Here is a 13,075-nt window from a genome sequence, read left to right as displayed (position 1 = left end):
TTGTTAACTATGCATCATATGTTATACAACCATGCTCCATATTTTATCAAGAAATATGGATCTCTATCTATTTGGTCAACCCAAGGTATGGAAAAATCACATTATCAAGCAAGAACAAAATACTTTAGACACACAAGACATGGAGGTGGAAGATACAAAGCAAACAGTTTATTAGAGGTCTTTCAATGGTTCTACGAAAAAATTTGGCACAAATTCAAGCTCAAAGACACAATCTCATCATGTAATACATCATCTTTGACAAGGACTATATCCACTATTACCCAAAGAAGAAAAGAGGGATATTTAAACTCTTGTGCAATGCAAAGATATTCTGAATGATTACAAACAAGACAAAGAGATGGAAAAAGATGGGTTTCAAAAAACCCTTAACATCTTTTAGTCCGACTCTATTGCAAAAGAGTATTTACAGGGAATTCACTAGGTCCTCTAAGGGAATATCTTGTTTCATCGCACTCGATGAGACCTCTACATTTCAAGAACTCTTGTTCCTATAGCCTAGAAGGAGCTTCAAATTCTTGGCATCTCCTACATGGGAGAGCAAATAAGAGGCAAGAACTCCAAAGTATCCTGCCCTAGATCTACTATATCTAGGCATAAAGCCAAAAACTCTTACAACTTCTTCCTTGTCCACTAAAATTATATTGTTTGAACCTCTATTGAAAGCTTGGGATCCAATCACCTTGGAGATAGCTTTCAAAGCCATTATTGGTAAGCTTGGAGAGCTTGACAAACTGTTATGATAAATTGCAATTATTTGATTATTTAAGCTTCCAATATAATGACCAAGGCCTTGAGTTTTGCCAAGCTTCAATGGCCTTGAGCCCTTGGCTCTTCCAAGAAAGTTGTTTGCATCTTCAATTTCTATCTGCACAATAAACCACAATAGTATAAGATGTCAGTAGATAAATATCCAAAAATATTTGTGTATAATGCATAACATACTCTAATATAAATCACAATGGATATCTTAGAATTATCTTTCATACCTTAGGGTTTTCATCGTCTTCAAGAAGACTATTATCATATAGATTTATTGAACTTTTTGGTTTCTCCTCTAATGGAGACTTCAGTATCTTAGAATTATCGTTCATACCTTAGGGTTTTCATCTTCTTCAAGAAGACTATTATCATATAGATTTATTGAGCTTTTTGGTTTCTCCTCTAATGGAGACTTCAGTTTCTCTCCATATTATCAATACCAATGCTTTATTGAATTTGTAAGTACTCTTCCTCTGAAGGTATCCCCCCCTTTTCATATTCCACAATCTAATTAATACAAGAATGCAAGGCTATAGAATTGTCTTGAAAATTCTCACCCTCAACATCAAGAGTTACTAGCAATTCCTCTTCATAACCTATAAAATTCTTATAATTTTGACCCCATACAGCAAGGATTGCAAAGCAGTAATCTTCTCTAAGGTAAAAAAGGTGTTGAATATCATTTAGCAATACATATCTCTTTTTGTTGATGATATAACTGGGAAATGTTGGGACACATTCAAGAGGACATGTTCCAATCTCTGCACTCAACTCTATCTCCTTTTCTTCCACTTTTGTAATATTCTCACTTTTAAATAAAGCAACATTAAATCCCTGCACTAACTGGTTCTCAATATCCTCCTAAAACATTTTACACTTCTCTTCAACTTCTTTGTCTTTGCATGCAATATCCTCCATCTTCTTCTCTTGTATTAGATCTGAAGGACAACTATCCATATATTGAAGATATACAAGAAATCCAACATCCTTTTGTACAAGAAGACATTGTCGTTGATTCTGATGAAAAGCGCAATCCGCTTTTCACTTCTTGAATTCTTCATCAATAAGGCTAAACCTTGTTTGCAAAGTTGTTCTAGCAGCATTAGAAGCTTATATTACATTGCTATAATGGACAAATCCCTCAATCTCTAGGCCTTCTATATGACTACCATAAAACACCTTAAAATCCTTCAGTTTATCTTCAAGATCCTTCAAAAGCTCTTGCGCAAATCAAAGGGAACATTGAGCATATATCTGATGTAAATAAATCTAGGTGAATTTTCAATTGCATAAAGAAAATCAAACAGTTTTTCATCACATGTGACTCTAAATCCTCCTCCTCCATTCCCTCTAAAGAAAACTTCATTTTAGTCATCCTGATTACTCACAAAAGAAAATCGAGAAAACAAAAATAAGGGTCATAATATACAAATCCACATTTGCTCATATACAGTAGACTAAATAAAGATTGCTAAGAAAATTTAGGAAATACAAGATGAAAGAAATGAATTAAAACTTTATGTAGCAGAGAAAGTATGAAATTTCAAGTCTCATCGATCAAACTTTGTTTAACATTTTCGACTCATGAAACACGAAAACAATGATTCAAACCGTCTCACAGTTCACAAAATTATGTTTCACACGTCACTTATAAAAAAAACTTGACGAATTTGTGTTTAATACATTTGGAAAATTTGAACAAAACAATACCTCAAGAATATCAAAACCCCATCATTGTACATGTTTACCAGACCAATATTGCTAGAAAAACAAAGTAAAACCATTACAGAATTTCAAAGTCCCTGATGTATCTTTCTCCTTTTAAACCAACTAACATCTTCGATACCTTGAAATTCAGGATTGAAGAGAAAAATATTAAGAAAAGTGTGATACCTGATATTTGCAAGCCTTGCTCCTGAGAATAAATGGTTTCTTGTAAGCATATGCTTGGTTTGGCTTGTGATGCTTACAAGATAAAAAGCTCGTCGAAGACAAGACAAGATATGTGAAAGAAATAGTAACCAAAACCCGAACCTGAGTATTCATATATATATATATGCCAACGGTCACCGCATGCTTGATCAAAAAGTAAGCTGCACTAATTCGAAGGACATGCGCTTAAAATAAAAAAGAAAAAGAAAAAAACTTGAAAATCGAAGTCATAAAAGGGCTATCATGCCAAAAAAGTAAGTGACATGTGGCACAACTTCCTAGGCAAAACAGTCTTGAGTCACATGTGTGAAATTAACTACGCATTACAGTTACCACATGTGTAAACCAACATCATTTTAAACGTGATTTTTAAACCGCAAAAGAGTATTTTCGAAGACAAAACCTTCTCTATGCTCAACCAAACTAACACAATGCTAATTTGGAGTACAAATTTATTCTTCCATGCAAGCCTAACTAAAGAAGGTTTCATCGACAACATACGCACTCAACACTCAAGAATGTAAGTTTTTTTCTAAAATATGAGTAAGTTTTGAATCACTTGAACACTCCTACTAAATCATCTCCAAAAATACCAAACATATGAAACACGATGGGTGCTAGGTTTCTCTTGTCCACATGAAGTCTCCTCGCGTTTCATTCGACTAAGGTGTGCAAGTTTCTGTTGTAACGTGGGTGCTAGCTTTCTCTTGTCCATTAAAGCCATCCTCGCGTTTCATACATTTAACTTCATGTAGGTTATAGAACTTTGAATCTCTTTTAAGTTTCATAAGTTATAGAACTTCAAGCTACAAGTAAATAACTAAGTTGAAATGAAAGAATCTCTTTTAATCTTTCAAATGCATGTGTGTCTGTTGAAAAAACATATACTACAAAGTTAAAATTTTAAAAATATATCAATAAAAAATGATAAAGATATTTAGGGTAAATAATTTTTCCCAAAAAGTAGTCTAAAAGTTGAGTTGGTTCTCGTAGAAGATTAAAGGTGAAGATACCTCGTAGAATAGATGAGTTAAATACGACTAGGCCTACCATGTTTGTTATGTGACGTATGAAATGCGAATGGTGTTATGTTCTTTTCTTCGAGTAAGGCTATATCTTGTTTCATTTGACTTGAGCTTGCATTGTTCCCCCGTATGAAAGGCGATATGGTGTTGAGTTCCCTGGTCTTCAAGGCCTACTCACATTTCATACATTTTGGATATTGTTTTATTGAAATTGGATTTAGACTTTGTGATTCTATAAAAGGAAGCCATGGAAATACCAAGTTGTAAGTTATATAATCTAGGGTCTCCTTGATATTTTGATTTTTTTGTTGTACGTAATCTAAATATTCTGACCTTTCTTTTGTAATAACTCTAAATTTTATTGCATTTTTGGTAAACAGTTTGCAAAAGATTGATTGAAGTGCTAAAGAAAAGGCATCCCATGCCTTCTGACTTACTTGCAACAATGCAATATAGACAAGTTGCGATAAGTTCTTGATTAATATGGTTGGAACATACTAAAAAAAAATTATTCTAAAAACTACCATAAACAAGTTACTCTTGTTAATTGCAGTGTCCTCATCAGGATGATAGTTACTCTTGTGGCTGGAAAGTAATTGTAAATGCCAGAAGATTGGTTTAATTTATTTATCTCAATGATGATAAACTTATAAAGGTAATGTAGAACATACTAAACTTTAAGATAGAGTTTTATTGCAAAATAGTCCATTGAAAAAAAATAACATTGAACTAAAAACATTTTCTTACAAATGTATGACAGTTTACAAGGGATTGCTATACAAGTGAGTATGTTTGGTATATAAGAGCAAAGCTCTTGAAGTTTATAATGACCAATTATATACAACCAACAAGAAGTGGGAGCTTGGACATTGAATGAGAGGAGGTGCATGTAGCTACAACAGGTAAAGCTATGCCTTCAAAAGCCAAAGCATCAAAGATAGGCAAAATGACTCCTAGAAAGGATGTTCCTTCTCAAAAAAAGTAGATTTGCCTCAGATTGTAAGCCCTTGTGTATAAGTCATGGAGATGGCTGACAAAAATTTGTACATGTATTTTATATTGACAGTAAAGAGATATTTTCTTCAATATCATTGCATTGTATATTCTTCTCTCTCTTCAATATCTGTAAAAAAAAACTATTACAAATGTTTATTAATCAGAAAGTGAAATTAGATATACATTTTATTAAGTTTAAACACAAATGAGTATGATAGTTCAATATCTTCATTTTATAAATCCATCCTCACTTAATGTAGTGTAAATGATGATCTAACCTTTAGGATTGCAATAATGTCCTCATTGTACTAAACATCAAGATCCACTATAGGATCTTTGCTACAATTATCAAGATTTTGATCTAAAGCAACCAGACTACCACAAACATAATGCCATCTACTATAATAAAAGCTAAGGATGAAAATTTGAGTAGCAATCATATATTTACAAGCTATAGAGTCTTGATCTATCTTACATATAATTTTCCCTTCTATCCTAGTGTCCCATCCCTCATCAACAAATTGTATAACATGATCATATGTTAGTCTCTTCATTGAAAGCATAGCCTTTGATTTTCTTATCTCAGCATTAGAAAAGAAGTCAACATATATATTAATAGGCATGAACAAAGTAACTCTGCTTAGCCTACTTGAGATACTAGGTATTAATGCTCTATGTATCTCAGAAAATATATTACATCTATAGCCCTCACTAGTAGGTGGACTTGGCAAAGGCCACTCAAAGCTTGAAAAATCTAGCAAAGGAATGGGGGATATTGATCCCCATTGACTACATTGCATGGGGACAATATAAGAATGGTCATAGGAGAATATTCCATTCTCTGCCAACTCAATATTCTTCTATGACCATTCTATTGACACAATATAAGAATAGTCATAGAAGAATATTCCAGTATGACCTTTGTACATCTCTTCTCCAATCAAGCCATGCATCACATCAACAATAGACTCGATCGGTTGCCATTCCTCAAGATTAGAGGGATAGACATCTACAAGACAAATGAACAAATGTTATAATGGAAAACCTTAAACCAAGTTCAAGAAAAGAAAGACTTTAAGAATTAAATCCTTAAAATTTGGTTTATGCATTGGAAGATTTGAACTTCCAGTTCCAAATATAGCTCTCTATGCATAAACACATATTGCACCAGAAGAATATTGAAGAATGGTCATAGAAGAATATTCTTCTATGACCATCTCTGTCAATATAAGAATGGTCATGATGAAAAACCTTAAACCAAGTTCAAGAAAAGAAAGACTTTAAGAATTAAATCCTTAAAATTTGGTTTATGCATTGGAAGATTTGAACTTCCAGTTCCAAATATAGCTCTCTATGCATAAACACATGTTGCACCAGAGCCTCTTTTATGCTATTCTTATTTACTCCAAGCTTGAAATCTTGGATCCTACCCTTCCAAGTAGAGATGAACGAGCTCTCATATCTTCGCATTTTCCCACATTTTGCCTATTGCATGGTGATCCAATTGCCTTTGCTAATGATTGTAGGAATCCATTTCCATCTTTTTGAAATGAGTTAAACACTGATATGGATATGATTTGGGAGCTTGGATACCTTGTTGAAGGTCGACTTTCTGTATCCATAGCGCATGCGCGCGCGCACACACACACACACACCCCCCTACCACAAGAGGAACAAAAGAAAGAAGGAAAAAACAGGAGGAACAAAAGAAAAGAGAGAAAAAAATATGTACCAAGCTTTTTACTCATTTAAGTTTAGAGTAAACCTGTCATTATCATTAATTCATACATATCATTAAATAAAAGAGGCCGAGATTATATATCATCAATGCAAAGAATATCATAATCACGAATATAAGAGGCTAAAAATAGATATTGATAATTCAAATTCATAATATTATTATATATGTATCTTTTTATAAAATTATTTTTTACCTTTTTTAAAATAGAATTTTCGTTATGGAGGCTTTGTTCCTATTGGTCTAGAGCACTCTCTATCTCCTAAAAGGCATTTTCGAAACCTCAAAACTCCCCTAATCGAAGGCCGAGACCGTTGGAGTTCTCATATTATGTCTCTCTTACTCTTGCTCTCTTGCTCCTTGCACCATAACTCTTGCTTTCCCTGACGTGCTTTCACTTGGGGCCTCACCCTTCACTACAGGTTCGCCATTATTAATTGTGGACCTTGCAAAATTATCCTAATTGTTTGCATTACCTATTTGAGCACAGCTAGTTTTGACCATGTATATTTGTCCATTATAAAGGGCTCAAATTACCATCTTAATAAAAATAATGTTGGCATTTGGACTCAATGACTCCAATGTATTTTGTGCTTATTTTAAATCACTCTCTTAGTGGTATATATACATAATTTAGCCTATTCTATTTAATGGGGTGATGCAAGTATCACATAAGATTATAAAGTTAAATTACAATTCACAATCTTAAATGAGGGAATTGTGATGACATTTTCTTGCAACACCATTCATAATCTTAAATGAGAGAAATTGTAATGACATTTTTTCCTTTTAACACATGTTGACAAATGATTTTCTAATGAGAACCAATCAAACGATGCATGGTTTATTAAAATGATTTTACTAATCTTGTAACTCCGTATAGAAAGGAGATGACTATATTTACATAATTATGTATGCATTGGAGATTATATTAAGCATATGGCACTACACATACAATCGTGGGTTTCATTAGACTGAGAGTTTTTACAACAATGGATCTCTTTGCATGACCATCCACCTTACCTTGATTTGAATGTTACAATGGCATTAAGGTTTTCTAGTGCAACATAAATCATAAGCCAATTTACCTCAATGCTAGATCTACCCATGCTATACATTCTAATATGCATACAGTCAACATTTATGATGAATCCAATATGTCAACTAACTAATAGATCAAGACCAAGTGACATAAATAGAATGATGGGATGTCACTGGAGGTGCATCATGTGTGCACAAAAGGGCACCTAAGACAATATGGGCATGGCCAAAATGGAAATGACACCATCTCAACCACTAAGAGAAGTTCGAGCATTGCACAATCATACCACTTAATACATAAAAAATGTTAGGGTGCATGCAATATTATACAAAAGTTCGAAAAACCAACTATATTACTCTTAACCATTTGCCCACAATTCTACTCTTTAGTACATGTTTGCTAGGAATAATTCCTCCATTGGCATTGAGTACAAAAGGTGGGAGCTTTTAAAGGTCCAATTCGATGCTCAAATGATACAACTAAAATCTGTCTACAATTCATATTTGTGCAACAAAACCATCTTGCTACCAAGCATGGTACAAGAATGACTTTGGATTTCGAAAGTTTCAATGTAGACATCTAAAACATCCAAAGAATTTTGAGGACTTTCTTAAGTGTATTCTTTCTACCTTGTGCAATTTGGTAGAACTATCTTGCACACGTTTTAGAGAGTAATTATGCTCACACTCATGTATTGGCTTTTGTGCTTCACACAAATGAAAGGTTGAAATTAGTGATAAAAAGAACAAAGAAGCAACTGCCTCATCAAGAACAGCTGTAGTTCTTGAGAAGTTACAATGCAAATTTCTAAAACTTCCAAATATATTAGAGTATTTTTTAATGTTGATTTATTCTACCTCATGCAATTTGGTAGAGCTCTCTTGCACTCATCTAAGAGAGCAAATTGGTAGAGCTCTCTTGCACCTCTTGGGAAAGGCAAAATAAGTATGTTCAAGCTGATGTGTGTAGGTTTACTATGATTGATGCAAAGCAAAGGTAAAAGTTCAAGTGATGAAAAAAGTAAATGTCCACTACTTCAAAAAGTCATGTGAGATGTGCCATGTTCAGCTCTCTCTTTGCCTCAAGGTTATATAATCTATCCCTCGTCCCATAGGTCAATCCCCCTTCGCGAACCTATATTATGATCTACACCTATATACCTATTCATTGTCCACAAGAATGTGGTACCATTAAAACTTTCAAAAGAAATCCCATGTGTAATAGCATTGTGGATCCCCATCCCTATAACTAATACCATTGTGGATCTCCATTTGGCCTTACATGGCACAAGCTTTCTCTATCTTGACAAGAAAGTGAACAAAAATAGAATCCATATCAGCACTTGTTTCAAGGCATCACATGCAAAAACTACATTACCATCCATACTTCAATTGGTTGAGAAAGACACCAGCTCAATAGGACTCGGATTCCAATAGGTTGATGAAGAGAGATGTTCTCAATAATAAAAGATATAGACACAGTCCATGCATATATAACTAGATGCATGCTAAAATAACAAGACACCTACATAAGGAAGCCACCAATTAAAAAAGGCGCATTATACAAGCACTGCACGGTTCTATCAGGCACATTACACAAGCATGACATGATTCCCTCGCATGCCATTGCTTAGAAAGGAAAATGTTAGTATCATTGTGCACATCCATAAAAGAATGTGTCTCCATTACGAGTCATAAAAGGCAATTCATGTAGCACATTTCACATCTGCAATGGAAAGCTACTTCTGCTCTCAAATCAAGCTAAGGGATCTACAATCATCTGAAACATGATTCACACCCTATGAAAATCCACAGAGCATGTTACTTGTCTGCAATGAACAACTTATTCTACACCATAAGCATATTGGCAACATGAAATGCTTACTCTGAGACTCAAACGTGACTTGCTACATCAGGGCGTACTCAGCAAGATTCATTTGCAATAATGTAAATATGCAGTCTCTCAATGTAGTGTTCCCAGATGCAACATGGTTTGTCTGATACTAATGCTCCTACATGCGACATGTCTAATGTATGCAGTCCAAGTCTGGTATATAGAGTTCAATTCATTGTTAGACTTGGAAGTCAAAGATGAAAAAAAATATCACATACATTTGTGATCTTCTCAAACCGTCTAAATCTTGATCTTTCATTAATGTAACCTCTACAAATCTATCATAAGCTACAGCTGCCTTCTGTATTACTGCAGTTTATTATTAAAACAGAATTAAAAGAATGATTAAATGATGTATGTCCCCTTGAGGGACATTGTATTGGGAGCTGTTAGTACATGTATCAGGAGCTGGTATGTACAAGTTATCCATATAAACAGCATGCACAAAGTACCATGTGGTGAATTCTGAAGGGAACTCTTCTCTTCGGAATTGAAGATGTACTTGGCATTGCAAGTGTTTCTTCTTCAAGGAACCCCAGTGACATCATGCTTACACACTGGGCATAATTTTGAGTGATTTAGGAACCACTCAGAACCACATGCCTCATGATAAGCATGAGTACAGGGCAATACCATAAGTGGATCTCCCTCTTTAAACTCAACCAGACAAACTGTGCAGAGTCTGGAAACAACAGTAACCACATTGAATACAACGATCTGTTAGCTCAGTTCTAGTAAGGCCAAACCCCAACTGTGTAGGAAGATAAAAGCACAGCCACTCCTCTACAAAAGACATCTTATACGAACTGCAGAACATGCAAATCAACATTACTTACTCATCAATGCTTTTGTAAGATAAGATGTCGTGGTCCTTCATATAAGTTTTCCCAATCAGGGTATTAACAATGTCAGAAGAGGCTGTACATTTCACATTTTCCAGCAATACAAGACTCTGCCAACAATGAATGTCAGAATTATGTTTACTGACAACACTATGACACGTGATCACAGCAGAAGATAATTAATACCACCCTGAATACAATGTGAAATCAATGTTAACTGCCTCTCATTACCTCGTATGACATGTCTACATGTCCGTGTCCAGAAACAACCGAGCCTGCAGCCAGTATTGAATCATTCGACCTATTGTTTTCCGACAGCGAGAGAGAGATTGCTACACGAGAATCATCCAAGGAATAAGAAAACGCTCTATCTTTAGGGCAGGAACTATCAGGTTAAACAAGGCACTCAGCTTTACAAGGCATACACCCTGTCAAACATACCTCCTAAACAAAAGAAAGGATAATGGCACTCATAAATTAAGGCAGAGAGAGTGCTCTAGCACCCCTGAAAGTTGATTACCAAGCGCAACATCAAGGTCATCGTCATCATAAGCCTCATCATACGAGGTGTGGCAATCCTCGAAATTATCTCCAGCCACAATCCTTGCTGATCGTCTCAACTGTCTTCTGCTGACAGGCCTAGGGGCAACCAGTATCTCCTCCTCACTGTCATGCATGAGACGACTCCAATGCTGCTGTTCTGATCTCCTCTGCTCAGCAGCAGCCCTCCTCCTCCTCCCTAAAAAAGCAAGAGTCACCAACTGTGGCATCCAGTCATAATCAGGAGAATTACAAGATCATGAATTACCTTTACCAGCTGACCTATCACTCCTTGCATTTCTGGTCCGAGAAGCTGGCGAAGTTTGATCTGTGGGCATTGTAACTTCGTATTAAGACTGGCACAGGGCAGACACAGATTCGCACTATGAACCACGGAATTTGTTCCATTCAGGAATTTAAACAATGTTGAAGTCTGACTCTTAGTGTGCACACACACAAGGAAAAACACTCTGGATCATAACATTCATATGTATACTGATTATCAAAGAAGGTCGACATCTTCTGAATGTCATTCCGCACATTGACTGGCATGCAAGAAAATCAGAGTCTTTCACAATCATTACAACAATTCACCGAACGTTTCACGAGGGAGCACAGTGAGTTTAGAGCAAGCTCAGAAGGCTTCTATGACAAATTAAACAAAACATTTGGCATAGACCACCGAACGCAAGCATTTCCCAATTCCCAAATATCTACTCTACCCTCGACGGAAAATTAGATAAACCTGCTGACAATCAATTCGAGGTCGGAGGATAACGAAACAGATCAAATTAAGCAGAATAAAAAGCTCCGAAGGAAAGATTGATTGCAGGGAAGAGACTGACATACCGTTAAGGGTTCTTGCGGTCGGGAGGGCGGTGGAGTTGCTCATGGCAGAAGAACGAAGGAAGGGCGCTGAGAGCAGGACGGACGGCAGAGAAAGAGAGGGAGAGAGAGAGAGAGAGAGACGCGCAGACGAAGAGAAGAATGACGGAGAGAGAGACAGACACGCCAGAGAAAAAGAGGCGCAGAAATTTCTGTTTTGATTTATTCGTCACAAGAAAGGAAAGGAGTGGCCGACACGACATGGACATCGCGAGACACACCACACGTTCTGGAGGTTCAAATTGTTTTCTTTTTTGGTTGATTTTGGAGTATTCCCAACCCTTCGTGGAGGAATGTGACGAAAACTAAGATACGCGTAGTTCTAACAAATTTCTTATCACCAGTTTACATAACACCTGTTACCTAGGCATAAAATAAAAAGGTGCACTATGGTTTCTTTATCCCTCTTGCACCATGGACATAGGCCATTGCCTATCCCGATACGTTCTGCTTGGGTCCAGACCGCCTTATGGAGTATGAGCCATAGCAGATGAGAAACCTTTGGGGGGAGGTAAGGAGTTATATTTGTTGAAAACGATATTCCCATTGATAGTAATTCTAGTTAAGATGCCATCTCTGATTGAGGGCAATGATAAGTTTATTGTTGCCCTTGGGTAAGTTGGGCAGAGGGAGCAGAGAGGACTTGGTGTTCCACCCAAAATCCTTCACCTTATCCTGCACATTACATTGAATAAGCATTGGGTTAACATCTTGCCAGATTCTTTTCCTCCAGTCTTGAATGAACCTTAAGTCATCATTGTTCAACATGTACTGCATTTTGCTCTTCTAGATCTCTCCAGGTCCTATTGTCCTTGTCCCAAATGTCCAACCAGATTTTGATTCCTTTCCTGTTAAGTTTGGAAGCTATCCCATACTGATGAGGTTCAATTGGGAGGAGAGTGAGGCTTATCCAAATGGAGTCTCTTCCACTCCATATCCTTGACTTCTGGGCCTCACGGATGGTTACTAGTCTTTTATATTGATGCCATGCTTCCTAGATACGTTTGACAAGTGGGGATGTAGTGCGTGATTTATACTTGTCTGGGGAGAATACTATGGTGTGGATTGGTAGGTCTTTAAACTGGGAGTGTTGATCGACATTGAAGTCTTGAATCTAATTGAGCAAAAGGATTGCCCAGTCCTCCTCTTGGTTAAGCAGGCATCTGTTGACCCACTTCACAACTAATTTCTCGGAAAGAGTGAAGAGGTCTATAAGCCCCAATCCCCCTTTGTCTTTGGAGAGGGTGCATGTCCAAGAAACTTTAGGACATTTATATTTATAAGGGTCTCCCCCCCCAAAGAAAGTTCCTTAATAAGGATTTGAGTTGTTTGAGGGGGGGGGGGGGGGGGGGGGGGGGGGGGGGGGGGGGGGGGGTGTTCAGCATGCCAGGAAGTAGACACC

At 36.4% G+C, this 13,075-nt stretch overlaps 1 protein-coding gene across 2 annotated transcripts; it reads right to left on the bottom strand.

Annotated features, from left to right (window-relative positions):
- Nucleotides 1–9,548: 9,548 nt before the first annotated feature.
- On the bottom strand, nt 9,549–11,862 carry LOC148038923 (uncharacterized). 2 transcript variants are annotated; one of them, XM_087675504.1, is made up of 6 exons: nt 11,638–11,862; nt 11,057–11,116; nt 10,769–10,987; nt 10,480–10,580; nt 10,243–10,358; nt 9,549–10,088 (listed from the first exon to the last, which is right to left on the bottom strand). In XM_087675504.1, the coding sequence occupies exons 1-6, from the start codon at nt 11,678–11,680 to the stop codon at nt 9,932–9,934; spliced, it is 696 nt and encodes a 231-aa protein (XP_087531630.1). In that variant the 5' UTR covers nt 11,681–11,862; the 3' UTR covers nt 9,549–9,931. The 2 variants fall into 2 exon arrangements, with proteins under 2 accessions (XP_087531630.1, XP_087531631.1); XM_087675505.1 differs by having other exon boundaries at nt 9,554–10,088; nt 11,057–11,144; nt 11,638–11,860.
- Between the last annotated feature and the right edge of the window lie 1,213 nt (nt 11,863–13,075).

This window comes from Lygodium microphyllum, chromosome 3 (genome assembly GCF_053477565.2).
Source record: "Lygodium microphyllum isolate KBCC chromosome 3, Lygodium_microphyllum_v1.1.10, whole genome shotgun sequence".
Lineage (NCBI taxonomy): Eukaryota > Viridiplantae > Streptophyta > Polypodiopsida > Schizaeales > Lygodiaceae > Lygodium > Lygodium microphyllum.
Note: the sequence above shows the minus strand (reverse complement) of the source record. Positions and strands in the feature narration are given on the sequence as shown.